This window comes from Strix aluco, chromosome 10 (assembly GCF_031877795.1).
Source record: "Strix aluco isolate bStrAlu1 chromosome 10, bStrAlu1.hap1, whole genome shotgun sequence".
NCBI classification, from domain to species: Eukaryota; Metazoa; Chordata; class Aves; order Strigiformes; family Strigidae; genus Strix; species Strix aluco.
Genome location: NC_133940.1, coordinates 8100096 through 8116980, shown reverse-complemented (window position 1 = coordinate 8116980; position 16885 = coordinate 8100096). Strand labels below are relative to the sequence as shown.

General features: G+C 41.4%; 1 protein-coding gene across 3 annotated transcripts in view; it reads right to left on the bottom strand.

Annotated features, from left to right (window-relative positions):
- Positions 1-659: 659 nt before the first annotated feature.
- AFF2 (ALF transcription elongation factor 2) overlaps positions 660-16885 on the bottom strand; it is a 349091-nt gene continuing 332865 nt past the window's right edge. For all 3 annotated transcript variants that reach the window (XM_074835138.1, XM_074835139.1, XM_074835140.1), the window contains 2 exons: positions 14823-15037; positions 660-10272 (listed from right to left, as the gene is read on the bottom strand). In XM_074835138.1, the coding sequence (XP_074691239.1) occupies positions 10151-10272; positions 14823-15037 (337 nt within the window). In that variant the 3' untranslated portion in view covers positions 660-10150. The remainder of the gene's footprint in view (positions 10273-14822; positions 15038-16885) is intronic.

Genomic DNA, 16885 nt, shown 5'->3' with positions numbered 1-16885 from the left:
TCGGGAGCGCGGCGGTTCGTCCCTCCCCGGCGGGCAGCTTGACCTCACTTGCTCCGTGCTCAGCAGCACCGGGCATTCAGCCTTGCGCTGGGCAGCCACATCACATGCTGCTTAGCATCTCCTGAGAGCTTTTACATCTCTTTTGAGCTGGTATTCTTGGCACTGGCTCTTAGAGCTATTTCTGCAATGACGATATAAAACCTGGCGTTTCTAGTTTTGTCATCCCGGGAAGCCCCTGGGGAGAAATGCGCCCTGTGCAGAGGGTCAGCACGCTGAACTGCACCACTTCAGTCATGCCGGAGCCCTGGGCTGCTTGTCAGCAAGCAACCAAAAAAATCCTGCCTTTGAAGCCTGGCTCCTTTGCTCTTTAGGTTGGATTTGGGACGGACAGGATTTAGGCTGCTGTCTTGCAGCTGAGGCCCTTCAGGGATGGGGGAAACACGCTATTGATCCTGTTACCTCACAGCTGGTATCAGCACTACATTATTTTCTAACATCGAGTCATTTTAAGTCTCCGCAATGACACAAACACATTGATTAAAAATTAAAACCAGTGACAGCTCTCCCACAAACAGTACTTACTGTACTGTACTTATTGTATCCTGGGAGAGGAATGAGAAAATAGCAGAAGACAGAATAATTTATAGTGATAAAATGGGTTACATTTTCATAAAAATTTTATTTTACTTTTTTTTTTTTTAAATAATTCAATGCACTGGCAGTATAATTAATCCCTCTATGAGAGACACAAATGTACCAGTTCAACCAATATTATTTATACAGAGACATTGTGTTTAAAAACAACAAAAGTACATTTAAAATGTTTGTACATAAAGTATTACTGTTATTTCTTTTTTTTCTGAAGAAGGAACAAATGTAAACAAAATGCATAATTGTGCAACACGTTGGAAATACAAAGCAAAACAGGCAAGATACAATTTTATACATATAAAGCAAAAGAAATCAAACTTTTATAACTATACAACATTTCAGTAATTGCTTGACATTTTAACAGTTACCTTGGTCTGTACAAAACATCTTAACTTATACTTAAAACTTTACAAGAATAACATGCTTGTTCAGAACAAAGACACCTTGTGGAATTGCAATGATTATTGATATGATATTTGCACACATGAGAAAAAAAAGGCTACTTCAATAGTAAATAAAAAGTAAGAATGTAAGGTAAAGGGCCATTTAGTAAACTGTAATCTAATTCCAACAGCTAATTAAGTTGCACTGCAATGCAGAAATTAAATCTGACTTTTGCTGGAAGACCATAAGGTCATAATGTTGCTCTATTTCCAGGAACCAGAAGAAAGCATATATAAATTTTCCTGATATTTTGGTTAATTATACATGCGCGCGCGCACACACACACACACAAAAGAAAAAAAAAAAAAAAAGGAAAAAATAGTATTTGCCACAACAGCCAGAAATGGTGGGCAAGAGAACGCACATACTAGACTACTCCCAACATGGCTACGTTAAAAAACCAAGACAACTAGAAAGAGCAAACATCCACTGAGGTTGCCAGGACTACTTTTCCTGAACCTTAGTTGTATTTTGCCTTTTTTTTTTTTTTTTTCAGAAGACAGGAAGCAACTTGAATTGAATTGAGCCATTTTTAAAATACCGGGAGTACTACTGCCAAAGACAAAACACAAGCCAAAGGAGAGCTCAAAACCAAAGCAAAAAATAACCAGATCTTTTGACTTGTTTTCATATTCTGTGACAACATGTCCTAGACCTTTTGAACGTGGGTTTTAAAAGAACAGCATTTAAGATTCAGTAGAAGATATGCAATCCAGAGATGTCAAAAATACAGACAGGAATAAATTATACAGTATTTTATGGAATTACAAGGACTGTCAGCTTGGATAAAATGTACATAATTTTTAAGTGTCCTCAAATGATACATATGGCTAAAATTAAACTCCTGATTGCATCAACCTAACATATTCAGTGCCTGATTCAGGGCCTGAGCTCTAATTTACACAGTTACTCCTGTGGACTTCAGTGGAGTAACCTGCCGATTAGGACGCTCAGGGGAAGAACGGCAGGATTGGGCCTAGATAAATATTTGCCATGACTTTTAAATGTACAAAACCCATTTGGCTTAGAAAAACCACTTTAGCCTGCTGCAATGTCTTTGAACTAAAGTAACAGATTCCATCTCTAGACTGAGAGCATTTATGACACATTTGAATTTATTTGCCATTTTTCTATGCAAGCTAATGCTGATGCCAGTAAATATTTAAACTCAGAGGTAATGAAATTGCAACATGCCTTTTAGTTAAAACCAAAACATATGCAAGCCTAGATGGCAGGCAGAAATTACCCTCCAATTCTTTTAGCAGGGATTATCTGGTGCTGAATCAGAATAGTTCAATATATACTCAGCTTCAGTATGTATTTATAAAGCTGCATTAGCACATACAGCACAGCATGAAAAGGGAGAGGACTAGTTTTTCAGCTGGTGTAAATCAGCACTGACATCTACGGAGCTACTTAGAGACACATCAGCTGAAGCTTTGGCCCACAGTCATCAGAAACGTACAACCATCATTCACTCCATATGTAAAACTCTCAGCGGTGGAAGTGCAGAGTGAAAGTGTAATCGACATCAGATAAAAAGCTGCTCTGCTAGTCTAGTTTCTGATAACGCTTTTCCAGACTGTGTGGTCTAAAGCAGTTTTATGATGTGCTCTATACTGCATAGCTTTGCAAAGTACAATATTTCCTTACAGGCAAGGATTATGGTACATTAATCATTTCATTGGCATGATCAGTAAAAAAGGCATAATGATAAAAGCTTTGGGAGTTTATCTGCATAGAGATATATTGGCAAAAATTAGTCTGGGGTTAGAGGGTTTGCTCCTCAGTGTGTGCATATTGGATTAACTCCACTGAAATCAGTACTCCTACACCAGTTTACACCAGCTGAGGAACTTGTACTCTACCTCTGTCACAAGTAAAGCATGTGTGTTGCTATCCACTATTCGGTTTGTTCATAAATTCAAGGGTAAATGCCTCCTGCCAGTGAGTCAAAGCTTCTTCACGTCCGTAACTCCACGTTATTTGTCACTGAAGTCAATGGTGGTTTCCCTGAGCAAGGGCTGAGTCAACATACGGTCTGGTTGAAGAACAAGTCTGCTTGCAGTTATTCCAGCACTAGTCCAGAGACCTTGAACTAATTTCAGTGGGGTGAGTGCTCAGCAAGAACAAAAATAGGTGTAATTCCATTGAATTAATTGGGCTAATGCAGCTGAAGTACTGGCCCAATAAACTCCAGTAATGCTATGCCATTTTTGTTAACCAGCTTCTCCCTTGATAAACAGAGGCCAGCAAGCTCCGTAAGACTTGCATGATTGCCGTATGACAGCAAAATTTGGTCCCATGAATTCCACAAGCTGAGTCAAGTTACTTTACATTTGCTTAGCTCAGAGTTTGGTCCATTGTAGTTACTGTTGTCCATTAAAACAATGAAATTCACTTCAGAAGGAATCTGACCTTCCTTCTGATTCAGAGAAGGAAATAACTGAGTAGAAATTAGGGCTATCTCTACTTGATGGGTTTTTCAATGGAATTACAACAGGATGACACTCACACAAGTGTGAGTAAACTTATAGCCAGCACAGAGAGTTTACAGAACTTGCATAGAGGGGAACTCAGTTAAAATCAAAGAAGAAAACAAGTCTCAAACAGCTGCATCATCCACTCACATGGCTTTTACCACTGACATCAGCAGGACTCAGCTAGAGTCCTGTAAGCACAGCTGGTCCTGTGGACACTACAATTTACATTGCAATTCTACATACAGTGAATATTGCCTTAGTTTTATGATGTTACTGCATGCACTGCTTCTGTCAACTCGTTTGGCGTCTCCAGATGCAGTGCACGTAAAAGTGAGTGCTCGAATCCAAGTCCCATCTGCAGCCGCAGAGGACCAAGACCTAAAAGCAGTGCAGAGCCACAGCTCTGCTGCACCCGGGCGGTGGGGCTGGGGTCACTCAGGCCTGCTGAGCACAGCACTGGTCCCACCCACACTGTGGCCAGGGTTACGTGGGGATTCACACTGCGCAGACCTGTAGTACCCCAACACCCTGAGCAGGCTGAGGGCTCAGGGAGCTCTGTGCAGCTCCACGGCCTGCGGTAGGCAAGGTCAGGACTTATCTGCGGCCTCTCTCCAAAGCACTGAGTACACACATTGCTACTTGAGCTGGCCGCTGGGTCCCTGGGCTTGGTCCTTGCTGGAGTTGTAAGGGAAAAATGGTTTAACTCTATGGTGACTTCAGGGCAGTGACAAGCATTAGCTCTTTGTGACGAGTGGTGGCACCCTGAGGTGGATTAAGGAATTGGATGGGAAGGTGCCATACTCGGATTTTGTAGGATGCCATAGTATAAGTGGTTTTTTGCAGGAGATACCAACAGCAGTGAAACCCCTCTCCCAAGAAGCATACACAGGTTAAATTCATAATGCCAGACCACGCCAACTTGCTCCAGTCTTTAAACCACTCTTCACATCTTAACCACTGCCTAATATGATTACAGCATCAGTGGGCTGCCTGAGATGTTGCTACATACCCTGTGGTTCTGGGCACAGCTTATCTTCATAGTATTTCTGTTGAAGTGCCTCCTGATGAGGCCAGGTTTGTCTCATCTGACACCAGTTTTATGCAGCAACTCATCCGCACCTGAACTTGCTCTCATTTCTACCTGTAGAGCCCCCTGGCTATACACAAGATCTGAATTCAATCTCTTCTGACTCAACAGCTACCACCACGGGTTTAAACTGGTGCGAGATGATCAGAATCAATGATCTTGGAAGACAAAAGAAATAGACAAAACATCTTTGAAACAGAATGGCTAAAGTAAAGCTACCGAGTCCATCAGAAAGGCAGGTCTGACAAGAATACTGTAGAGAAGATGGCTACTCTGCAAGTCAGGCAGGAACATTTTGCATTCAGTAGCAGGGAGGTTTTGATAACTGAGCTTTTAGTCTCTATATAGGCTGCAACATATCAAGTGATATATCTAAAATATGTCACTATATCTAGTGAGATACAGATCGATCTATCTAGCTATCTCATTAGACAATACAGAATGCCTATATGCACTGCTGTGTACAGTGGTCTGGTTATATCATGGAAGTCCAGGAGGAGTATTAGAAACAGAGGAATTAAGCTCTCCTAACATTTACAAGACTTGGTTTATTATATAAAACAGTACGTAAAGTAAAGCTGGAAGATGTCGTAAGGACAGTGGACTGGTTTCTCATCTTCACCCCCTTTGCCTCGCTCCCAGGGCACTCTTGGTAAGGTTGGGGAGATGCTGCGAGAGGCAAAGGCCCTTTGCAATGACACCTTGGTCTGCAGGCCTGCCCACGTATAGGGCATTTCTACACATTTTCTTTGGTGACTTGTGAAATATTTTGCCTTCCTTAAAATTTCAAGACACTGGTCTATTGCAAATGAGTCAACCTTCTGAAAAACAATACATTGACAGCACATTCACTTTTGACACTGACTTCAGGGACCACAGGACCAAGATGACAGAGTTCTTGCTACTTTCTGTCATACCTTCACTGCCTGCAAGGAGACAATAGATGCAAATAGGACTACAAAAAACTACAGAGAAACATTTCAATAATTCTGCTACCACTCAGCAGCGGTACGAGTGTTTTCTCTTTATGGCTATTGCATCTTTTCGCCTGTGCTATGAAGTAATGAGCAAGGACTTTCTGTTGCAAATCCACATCCAAATCCGTACATACGTGTAACACACACACATGTGCTTGTGTCAACACTGGGTGTAGTGGAGTTTCTCCTGAACTCAAAGCAAAGAAGTATATTAATACCTAAGTCAGAATCCTTACCAGCCCTATTTTTGCTGTCTTTTAAATTGCTCTCACAAAACTAATAATTTGATTTAGACAGCATTAAATACTGATAAAAATACAATGAAAATATTTCTTCCAAAGTACCTAAAAACTTGTCAGTGGATCTAAACTGTTACAATGGAAGAACATCATAAAATCTGTGAAATTAAAAAAGCATAGAAATAAGGCCCAGATTCAATTTCTCAGCTTTTGTTCCTTTAGGAGGAATGAAGATCTAGATCTTTATTCTCAAAAAAACCCCACACTGGTATCAACAGACCTGTCTCTATCTTTCAAAGGAGGTCCTTTATAAATGAGACAATATATTCACAGAGAGACTATTTAAAAGATTAAAAGTCCAGAGACCATGTAAGAAAAAGTGAAATTAAGCTATAAGAAGCAAGCTGTGAAAGTTGCCATCAACACTACCAACAAAAAGGCTGTAAGCTAAACGAAAATGACTAAAAAAGACAAAATGAAAGAAAATAAAATAAAAAGCACAAATACTGGGCCAAACCCAGCTTTCCAAACTCAGCATGAACCGTTTACACTGTCACTCTGCTAAGTGTGGGAAGAGCGATGCGTCCTTTGAAAGGAGCCCAGGGAGCATTAGCTGAGACCAGCGACCAGTGGGTCTAGGGGAACAGGGCCCGTACGGGATACATCATCTCAGGCTTTCCCTCGGATCCCTGCTCTCAAGGACCCAACACACATCACATGGCTAGAGATACTGCACTCAGAGCAGGATATTCTGCCTGCACATTGTCAAATACCTCACTTAAGAGCTGCTGCAGCTCTTGACATGGAGGTTAGGTGCTATGTAAATGCCTTGCTTGAGCACTTAGGACTTCGCTGCCCTTGGATCTCCTACCAACAGAGCTCCCAAATGCTTGTATTTAGCCCTTTACTGGCATGCTCCCTTCACTGCCGAACTACTGATACTGCTCCAAACCTCCTGAAGCACAGGACACAGATGACAGTCTTGCCAGCTCTGGCAATTTTTTATGAAGCTTGGTGTCCTCCTTAAATCCCAGCTGCAGAAATCAAGGGATTACATCACTGTCTCAGTTTATCACTATTAAAAACATATGTGTCATTTCTGGCCCTCGGCATGCTTGAAAAATGCCTGAAAACCTGTCATGAAATCAGTCTCAAAGCTCAGTATCCAGAAGGCAATACAAGAACCAAAAAAAGTTTATTTTAAAAAACCCCCACAACCCATGATTTGAAGCCAATCTTGCAATTTTTGGTGCTTGGTTCACGAGTTTGAATGCCTGAAGTGTGCAGTGTTAAGAGCAGACACAGCACATGGCCAAGCAAACACATGCTGCTTCCTCATGGATTGAAACAAACAAACAATCTCATTTGATTAACTCTGCTGGAAGTAATATTTTAAGGGGTAAAATGATTTCACAAAGATGACATGTTGGCATTTGAAATGAGATGAATATAGTGCCTGTAAAAGTGCAATAATCCTTAATAACTAACCCAAAAGAAGCATCATCCCCAGGGATAAGACAGTAATTCACTCTCCATATTTAATTTGTTTCTAAGCCGCTTTTGAAACAAGACTGCTAAATAGTAAGTTGGCTTGTGATCCTAGACTTGACTGCTGGACTTATTCTAATCGTGCCATTGATTCAGCATACATTTCAAACTAAGTCACAAGATACAAAACCAGGTGGGCTAATTCCTTAAGCTGTTTAAGCAAAAGATTGTGAACACGGGGTAAATTGAGAGACAGGAGTCTGTTTACTGGAAGCAACAGGGGAAAGATAATACATTGTCTTCACCGAGTGACGGCAGCTAACTCTTTGAACAGTCTTGAGTCTGAAGATTGTATTTCAAGACATATCTATCCTTCATAAATGCATGGAAGTATAGGATTTCAGTCTACATTAAAGGAAAAAGTGACGAAAATGCACTTAATTAGACTAAATACTTACTGAATCTCATTAGTGAGATCTTACAAAAAGAATGGAAAACTCTGGCTTATATCAAAACCACCCCAACACTACTTCATCTCAAGTACTCAGCCTGTTCAAAAAAATAAAATAAAATACTCGAAGTGTTTTTTCTTTTTGTTTAAAAACACCCAATAACCACCTTTCGTCTACATTTCTGAATAGTTCTCATTGTTGCGGTTTTTTTGCATCAGCTACTGGGGTCAGAATCAGTGTGACAAATGCTGTCAGATTCACGTTTCAGCCATGTTACCGAAACCCTCAGAGAACAGATAAGGGTGTATCGACCACTTCAGGAACAGGAATGTGCAGATAATACAGGATGTGCATGTTCTGCAAATGTCCTTTGCAGACAACCCTAAACTGGATGATTTCTCTAATGATGCACCTTGGCTACATTTACAATACAGTCTTATGGAACAAAATATTGGGTATTATTGATTTTTAAGAAAATCTAGTACAACAGGGAGCTAATGTACAACAGCTACAGTAATGTTTGTCTTAAATGTGCATTGGGCAGAGTCCTTAAACTGCTCTTATTGCAAATATCCAAGGCCTGCTCTAAAAATCATAACAGTCTGAACCTTTTAAATGCAAATTTGTCCTATTTATCTGGTCACAACCCAGTGAGTAGAATCCAATAACTCACCAGATTAAAGGATATACAGGATTATATAGCAGAAGGTAATTGCAATTAACTAATAGCTGGATGGCATTTAATACACATATTGTATTATTTCAATGAGATGAGACAGAATAATATTTACATTGCTATGAGCATTTTCTGTTTATAGAAATGGAATTTACAGTTCAGTAAGGTATGCAGGCATTATATTAAGAATGAGATGAGACCATTTAAAGTCTGGTGAATTATTGATATAAATTCATTTTGTTTTGTTTCATGCACCAGCGCTTCTTGCAGTGGCACCAGAAGAGCAGTGCAGTTTATAACGGGGGGAAAAAAGAAGAAGAAAGAGCAAATGTGAAATGGTGTAATTTATTCACAATTGCTTTGAAATTCTATCTGAATTGTCCCATTATTATTCACGCATTAGAGGAATAGTCCAAAACATGACAGCATGGGTAAACAGATGCAGAGCTTGGAAAATAGGTAATCTGACTGAAGTATTCATGGCCATTATTAAACAAATGTTATATTGCTTTTGGGTAAATCTGGTGATTTTATTTAATTTGACATTGTTTTCAAGATAGCAAGATAATACTGTTTGTTTCTAATGCTCTGAAATGAACAAAACAGGTGAGAATTGATGCCACATGGAATTATAATGTTTCAACAGTAGCTGGTTAGTTAAACTTCTAGAGAGTTTCATGAAGAATCTGCATACACTTATTAATGGACTTTTACATACAATATCAATGCTTAGAGTGTAGCGGTCCTGTTAAAATCTGCTTTCATCGAGTCACTATGCAAAGAGAGATTGTTCTATGAAGAAAAATCTTGAATGAATATTGGTTTGAGACTAAGCAGTAAAACTGAAAGAAAATTCACAGATTTAGTACAGAAATGGTAGGTAAGACTATGAAAGCTAATATTTTGAAATTGCCTAAAAATTGCAATAAATTCTGCTGCCTACTGAAATTATTAAGTCAACAATAAACAGGAAGAATGGAATATCAAAACCTCATTGCATAGTGTGTCATTGTTCTTTAATGAGGCGTTCCTTCAACCTTTTACCTCTTAACACCTTTGGTGATCTTACATTATGTACCTGTAAGATATTCAATGTTCTCTTTTAGAGATTAGGCCTACAGGAAGTATGAAATCTTAGGAATGTACTGTGTCAGGTAATGATGCCAGAATTAAGCATCAAAAAGCTTGATTCAGGTTCAGAAGATGATTTTGAATGAATAGCTATAACTTCTACTAATTTATTTCAGAAGGGACTTCTCATATATACCCTCAAATATTTAAGACGCTTTGTACTATTTCTCAGGAATCCATATCTTCTCAAAGTGCTTTTTTGTTTTCACTTGAAGGCAGCATGGACTTAAAACAATACTGCAGGGAATGTACCGTTCCATAAAGCACATAAGGATGGCAGGATCCAGGAGACACAAGGTATAGAAAATTGTCGAAAATGATTAGATGGTACAACACATACTGCTCTTGAGTCATAAGTTCCATTTATGGTGACTTCTACTTCCAATAGATAGGATATTAAAAAAGGCAATAAAAATGAAGTTACATGAATAAACTTCCAGAAATGAGTGGAGTTCCACCAGTGATCGTCTCTGCGCTGGTAGAGGTAGAAGAATGGGGATGTTATGAAGAGGGCAGCAGTCACTACAACAAATGAGCCTCAATGCGGAGCCAGTGGAGTCCTTGGCGAACGTAACGAACCAGATTGGTCATACTGCTGTGTTGTGTTAAGGGTCCCATCACTGAGTCCAGGTCTACAAAGAATTCTGCAATACACAAGAAACAGAAGTCATTGTTTCAGGCAAGGGTACAGAAATACATGTATTACCATGATTTCCCACTCAGTAGCAGCAGTGCAATTAGTGAGTTCTCAAGGCATGAGCACATGGTCAGTAGGAAAGAATTTAAACAAAGGCAACAATATATTTAAACAGACCAAATTAGATTATCCATGCTGGAAGTCAACCACAACACAGTATGAGTGGTTGCCAGCAGTCTTCCTTTTAGCTCTGATGATCTGCACTTTCAGTTTTTTAAGCCTAGGTTTGCTGACTGCATGATTTAAATAGCCAACAATGAACTGTGGCATTTCCTTTTCCATGCTGTACCCTCCCCTGGGCATGAAGAGCTAGTCTGGATCGTGCAGAAGACCTTGCTTGCTCTTTTCTCCAATTTCTGTTACTACCATTGCAGCAGTTTTGGCCCTCTGCTCATCCTGCTGCAGCTGCAGGCCACAGAGGATGTGTAGGGTGGGACAGGAGAAGGAAAAGGAGAGAGGGAACGCAGCAGGAAAATAGCATCTAGGAGATGGGAACCTACAAGGGGAAAGAAAAGATGGGTAAGGCCACTGCGATCTGGTGTTGGGAAGGGTTAACAGGAGCTCACTGAACAGAGAGCCATAGTTAGGAAGGAGCACACCAGTTGACTTTTTGCCATGTGTTAGATGCTCTCTGGGTGAACAACTAATCCTGTTCGGGCCAACACACCTTTCTAATTGCTTTCAATGGAGAACTGGAGTGTGTCCTCTATTCTCCCACAGCTTGTCTTTCTGCTCACTGGGGTGCAGGCATTCCCACATATACAAAACTTACACTATATTTAGGTGAGCGGGAGCCTGCTCTCACTTAAAGCCCTTCAGAGCTCAGATAACAACCAACAATCACAATAACTGGTGGCTGAGCCCTTACATCCTCACCCTATCTAAAATCCAGTGCGCGGCACTCAGCCAGCTAACGCTGTACTGGCTGCAGTTCAGGAGAGCAGATGCCAGGTACAAAATCATTATCAGTACCTTCTTCAGCAAGTAAGTGCTGCTTTGAGGTCTTCTATCCAAGTATTGACAGCCTGACCCTGGTCAGCTTGGGAGCTACAGCAGTATCACAGCACAAAGTGATTTCGCTGGAGGCAAGCATAATGAAAGCTTAGGGCTATCACCAGTTGCGTTAAGATGCTGCACCCAGCAGTTTTAATCTTCCTTCCTATGTCTTTTATTCCCCTCCTCCAGTGTAAAATCAATACATTTGTAAGTGAAATAATGCACTGTCTTGTTTGCATTCTAGAGATCTCATTCTAGGCTCAAATAAATAATAATTGCTTTAAATGCTGAAAATTCACCTTAAAGCCCAATTTCAGTTTAACATTTCTTGAAAAAGCTACCAGCACTGAAGCCACTTATTAAATTTATATGTGAAAGAACAGGTCTTTGTCACTATAGAGCTGATAGTTTTTTATTGTAAAGAAGTGCTTCTATCTTTGGAAACTTAAAAAAATTATCTGATTTTGTAAAGCCAGCTGAGAGTTTGACGTTATAAATGGTGAACAACTCTCTAGTTGTTCCTCCAACAAGTCTCCAGCACAAACCAGCCCATGGGTTGGCTTTGGGAAGCCTGCAATTTAGCCTGGCCTACCACAGATGCAGAGTTTATGACAAACTCCATCTATTCTCCCGCATGCTCTAAACTCTACTGACCAGGGGGAATTCAACCAGAGGTACATGGTAGTATGTTCCTGCTTCCCTTTTCAAACCAGATCAGCTTGGTGGGTCACAGTTCTGCTGTTCTCCCTCTTCCTATGCCTTTTTATTTTAGTGGCACATCTTTTGTCAGGCTGACAAGAAAGGCTTCTGTCTCCTGCTCTGAGCCAGCTGGACATGAGTCAAGTCCAAACTGGGAGCGTGCAGGCATACGCAGAGGAGCACAAAACCTAAGCTGACAGCCGTGGACAAGGGGAGGCTGCACAGCTCCTACAACGTGGAAGAAACCGCTTGTGTCTGCATGGGCATGACCTAAGAAACATCTGTGACAGCAGTAAGACTCAGAGCTAAAGGCTATTAGACATTACAATGATGGGGCCACATTTTTATACCCATCTCTATTAGCTCATCAGGGACATGCTCTTGGGCAAGACACACCCTGTGATTCAGAAGACAACAGAAACAATGAAAGCTGACCACAGGGAGAAAAAAAAAAAAAAAAGGAAAATAGTGACTGGATCTGTTTTTTTAAACAGAAAATTCATTTTTATCTTAAATGTGGGTTTCTTTGTGGGGTTTTGTTTGTTTTTTGACACCATTTTTCTTTCAAAGGGGTGGGGGAGAAATACCATTTTTTATGATGAATTGACTGCCCAAACCCCTGAGAGAGAGGCCAAGAGATCTGTCCTTTACCGGGGACTCAAGGCAGAGTCTGGGGTTTGCACCTATACTGTTTGCTGTCATGGGGCATTTTTTAGCTCACAGTCCACATGTCAGTGTACCAGAGCTTGGGCACTGCAACAGCTGGTCCAGCTGGCAAAGGTGGATTCGAGATAGCTATGGGGAAAGGGATGAGTCACAGAATCACAGAGTCATCTAGGTTGGAAAAGACCTTGAGTCCTGGCCCAGACAGCAAGATATAGGTGTTTTGAATGATTTCAGAGGTGCAGATGACATCTACTAAAATAATTACAGCCAGGATTCATGAAACATGGTAACATTTCTCACGTCAAAGTGTCTTAAATATATCCTTCTGTAAACGGAATCCATCATGTGATATGATGAAGACCTGCGGAGTACCACAGCAGTTCTTACATACTTTTTTGTTACACCATGAATTTTTCAAATTGCAGTTTAATTGTGTTTAAGCATGCAACTTTAAATCGAGTATTTAATTAGAAATGAGGTGTCTTTGCAGACAAAATGTAAAGACAGACACACTATAGCATGTATGAAACTGATCTCTCTCCAATGGTTTATAATACTTAAATGAAATTCGAAGTAACACGAACTCTCCATTCCCTGTATCATGGCTGCAGTTTGTGAAACAAGATATGAAAGCACAGGGCACAGCCCTAGATGTCTTGCTCATGTGAGAAACCCTTATTCACGCATCCAGTCCCACTAAAGTCAAAGGGACTGCTCATCTGAATAAAGATTATTCCTATATGGCTTTGCAAAATTGGGTTTATTTGATCACAAATCAAAATGAGAACAAAGGAGTGTAGGGGGGAAAATGCAGAAAAAGAGTCAGCAGGCTTTTTCTCATCCAGCTCTAGGACTGATAACAGCAGTGGCTGGGTACGTTTTCTGTCTGCTGGCTGAATGCCTGAGCTATTTTGATTCAATACCAAGTAGAACGTTTAACAACTCCACAACACACAGGGCTAATTACAAGATTATCGCCATCTCTTTCTCCTATCAGAGCATCCTTCTGCATTCCCACTGTAACATTCTGCAGTACATTTGACAGGGAATCACTTTCACATTTTGTGAAAATGGATGCAGCTATGAAAATATCCAAAATGACTGCACTGCTACTAAATTAACCAATGCGAACAAAGACAAGAAGCAGTGGGGAGGACTGGACAGAACTTCTATTATTGTTCCTTATCCAGGGATAGATCATTACAACCCACCATTCAGACATAAAACTCTATAAATCTCAAGCTTAGTTTCTCTAAATCAGTGGAAATTTGCCACTGACATTAATGGGAGTAAGATCAAACTGCATACAGCGAGCACATTTGTCAGGAAAAGTCAGCCATCTGAAATCTCAGTATAATTTAAGAGAATGAGCCAATTCATGATGAGAATATTTCCCAGTTAGGCTCTGCACCTCTAGTGTCAAAGAAAGCTTTGTCAGTGATTTGTGTAAGCCCAAAGCTGGAATCTGAATAATTACATTATCATGGGGAAGTTCACAGCTGGCCAACAATAAGCCAAATTTGTCCTTCAGTTACATCTCAGCCACTCCACTGTACTCAATACAACCCAGTCACAAACTGCTTGCCAGAACTCCTTTGAAACGATTGTGGTAAAGACTTACATTCTGTTGTTAGGAATAAACAAGCAGATTTGCAATCCAACCATAGGAGAGTCAAGGTCATGGCATTCAGTGGACATCTCCTAATCGGACTCCCTGCATAAACATAACATCTAATGTTTGCTTATTATCCCAGCTAGCATTTTAATAGTCTTAAACCTGTTGACAGAGCAGTCTGAAAATAACCTCGGTGCTCTACGAGAAGCTGAAACTGTGAACGAATTTGCAGACTCCAAAGCTCTCATCACTTGGGGCTCATGTTCGCTAAATTATTTGCCAGCTGCTCTGATAACCCCATGTTCAGCGTGTGTTACACATCCCCCCTCTGTGCTTGACAAGAGAAGATATGCATTGGCTACAGTGACCAGCAAGCAGATTTGGTCTGTTTGCTCAAGCTGTCACAGTTGTGCTCTTAGATGCGGTGGTTCTGGGTCCAATTCCCAGCAACGCCTACAAAAACAGAAAGAAAGCTAAAGCTGATGAGCCAAAGGGGACAAAGAAGAAGCCAAATGGGGCACCTTTGTTCTCCTTAGTCAGCTTGTCAGCCATGTCCCAATGCTCGTAGCTCCGCAGGACGTTGTTGGTGATGTTGACGTGGCTGGCAGCCATGTGGTGGATGCGCTGGGGGATGGTGATGGTCCCCGCCGAGGAGGAGCTGGTGGTGCCCGTGCTGCTTCCGGCAGAGCTGACGGGGGACGGGCTCAGGGACATGGGCGATGGCGTTTCTGTGCTCCTGCGAGAGGTAAAGGGAGAGTGAGTCCCCCTCACACACACCACTTCATTGCCATCCTAAATGCACTTGAAAGATTAACTCTGCACCCCAGTGCAGTAGTATCTCCTGGTTCTACGAGAAAGGAGAGCTTATAAACTGGGAATGATTGAAAATAAAAAAGGATTTAATTCTCCCTATAAATGAACCTGTTATTTAAAAAAAAAAAAAATCCATCATAAAAATAGAGCAATCTTTCAGAGAAAGAAGTATCTCATAGCTGTAATGATTTTTCTACCTGCTGCCAGAAGCTGCAATGGCAGTTAGAAAACACTCAATGTGCAATATTGGCTTATTATCAAAGCATTTTGTGGAAACCACAATGACAGTTTGCTCCAAATACAGTCACCACAATAAGTAAAGTGCAAGTCTTAAAAGCACCCTGCAGAGCAGTATTAGGAGCTGAGGGTACTGTAGGATTATGAATATCTCTATAGGATTCTTTAAGACTGGCTATGGAGATTTGTTTCTAATTGCCTACAGTTCATCTGCACAGTTTTGTACAGAGCAGTGTTTTAAGTTACCTACTTAGTGCAGCACTAATGTTCTAATATAGATTTTTCTTTAATTCTAACACCAGCAATTAGGAGTCACCTGCTGGCTGCAGGCAGTGTGGAGGTCAGCACAGCAAGCTCATGTTTAGAGCTGTGCAGTGCTGAACGCTCACATACAGCTATTCTCTTTGAAAATTTATAGAATCATAGAATCATTGAATTGTTTAGGTTGGAAAAGACCTTCAAGATCATCAAGTCCAACCATTAACCTAACACAGCCAAGTCCACCACTAAACCAGGTCCCTAAGCACCACATCTACATGTCTTTTACATACCTCCAGGGATGGTGACTCAACCACTTCCCTGGGCAGTCTGGTCATCCAGTGCTTGATAATCCTTTCAGTGAAGAAATTTTACCTAATATCCAATCTAAACCTCCCCTGGAGCAACTTGATGCCATTTCCTTTTGTCCTATCACTTGTTACTTGGGAGAAGAGACTGACCCCCACCTCGCTACAGCCTCCTTTCAGGTAGTTGTAGAGAGCAATAAGGTCTCCCCTGAGCCCCCTTTTCTCCAGGCTAAACAACCCCAGTTCCCTCAGCCACCCCTCACAGACCCTTCACCAGTTTTGTTGCCCTTCTCTGGACATCCTCCAGCACCTCAGTGTCTTTCTTGTAGTGACGGGCCCAAAACTGAACACAGTATTCGAAGTGCAGCCTCACCAGTGCCAAGTACAGGGGGACGATCCCTTCCCTAGTCCTGCTGGCCACGCTATTGCTGACACAAGCCAGGGTGCTATTAGATTTCTTGGCCACCTGGGCACACTGCTGGCTCACATTCAACTGGCTGTCGACCAACACCCCCAGGTCCTTTTCCACCAGGCAGCTTTCCAGCCTCTCTTCCCCAAGCCTAAAGTGTTGCATGGGGTGGTTGTGACCCAAGTGCAGGACCTGGCACTGAGCCTTGTTGAACCTCCTACAGTTGGCCTTAGCCCATCGCTCCAGCCTGTCAAGATCTCTCTGCAGAGCCTCCCTACCCTCCAGCAGATCAACACTCCCACCCAACTTGGTGTTGTCTGTAAACTTACTGAGGGTGCACTTGATCCTCTCATCCAGATCATTGATAAAAATACTAAACAGAACTGGCCCCAATACTGAGCCCTGGGGGACACCACTCGTGACCGGCTGCCAACTGGATTTAACTCCATTCACCACAACTCTTTGGGCTCAGCCATCCAGTTTTTTACCCAGCGAAGCGTGTGCCCATCCAAGCCACGAGCAGCCAGTTTCTCCAGGAGAATGCTGTGGGAAACAGCAT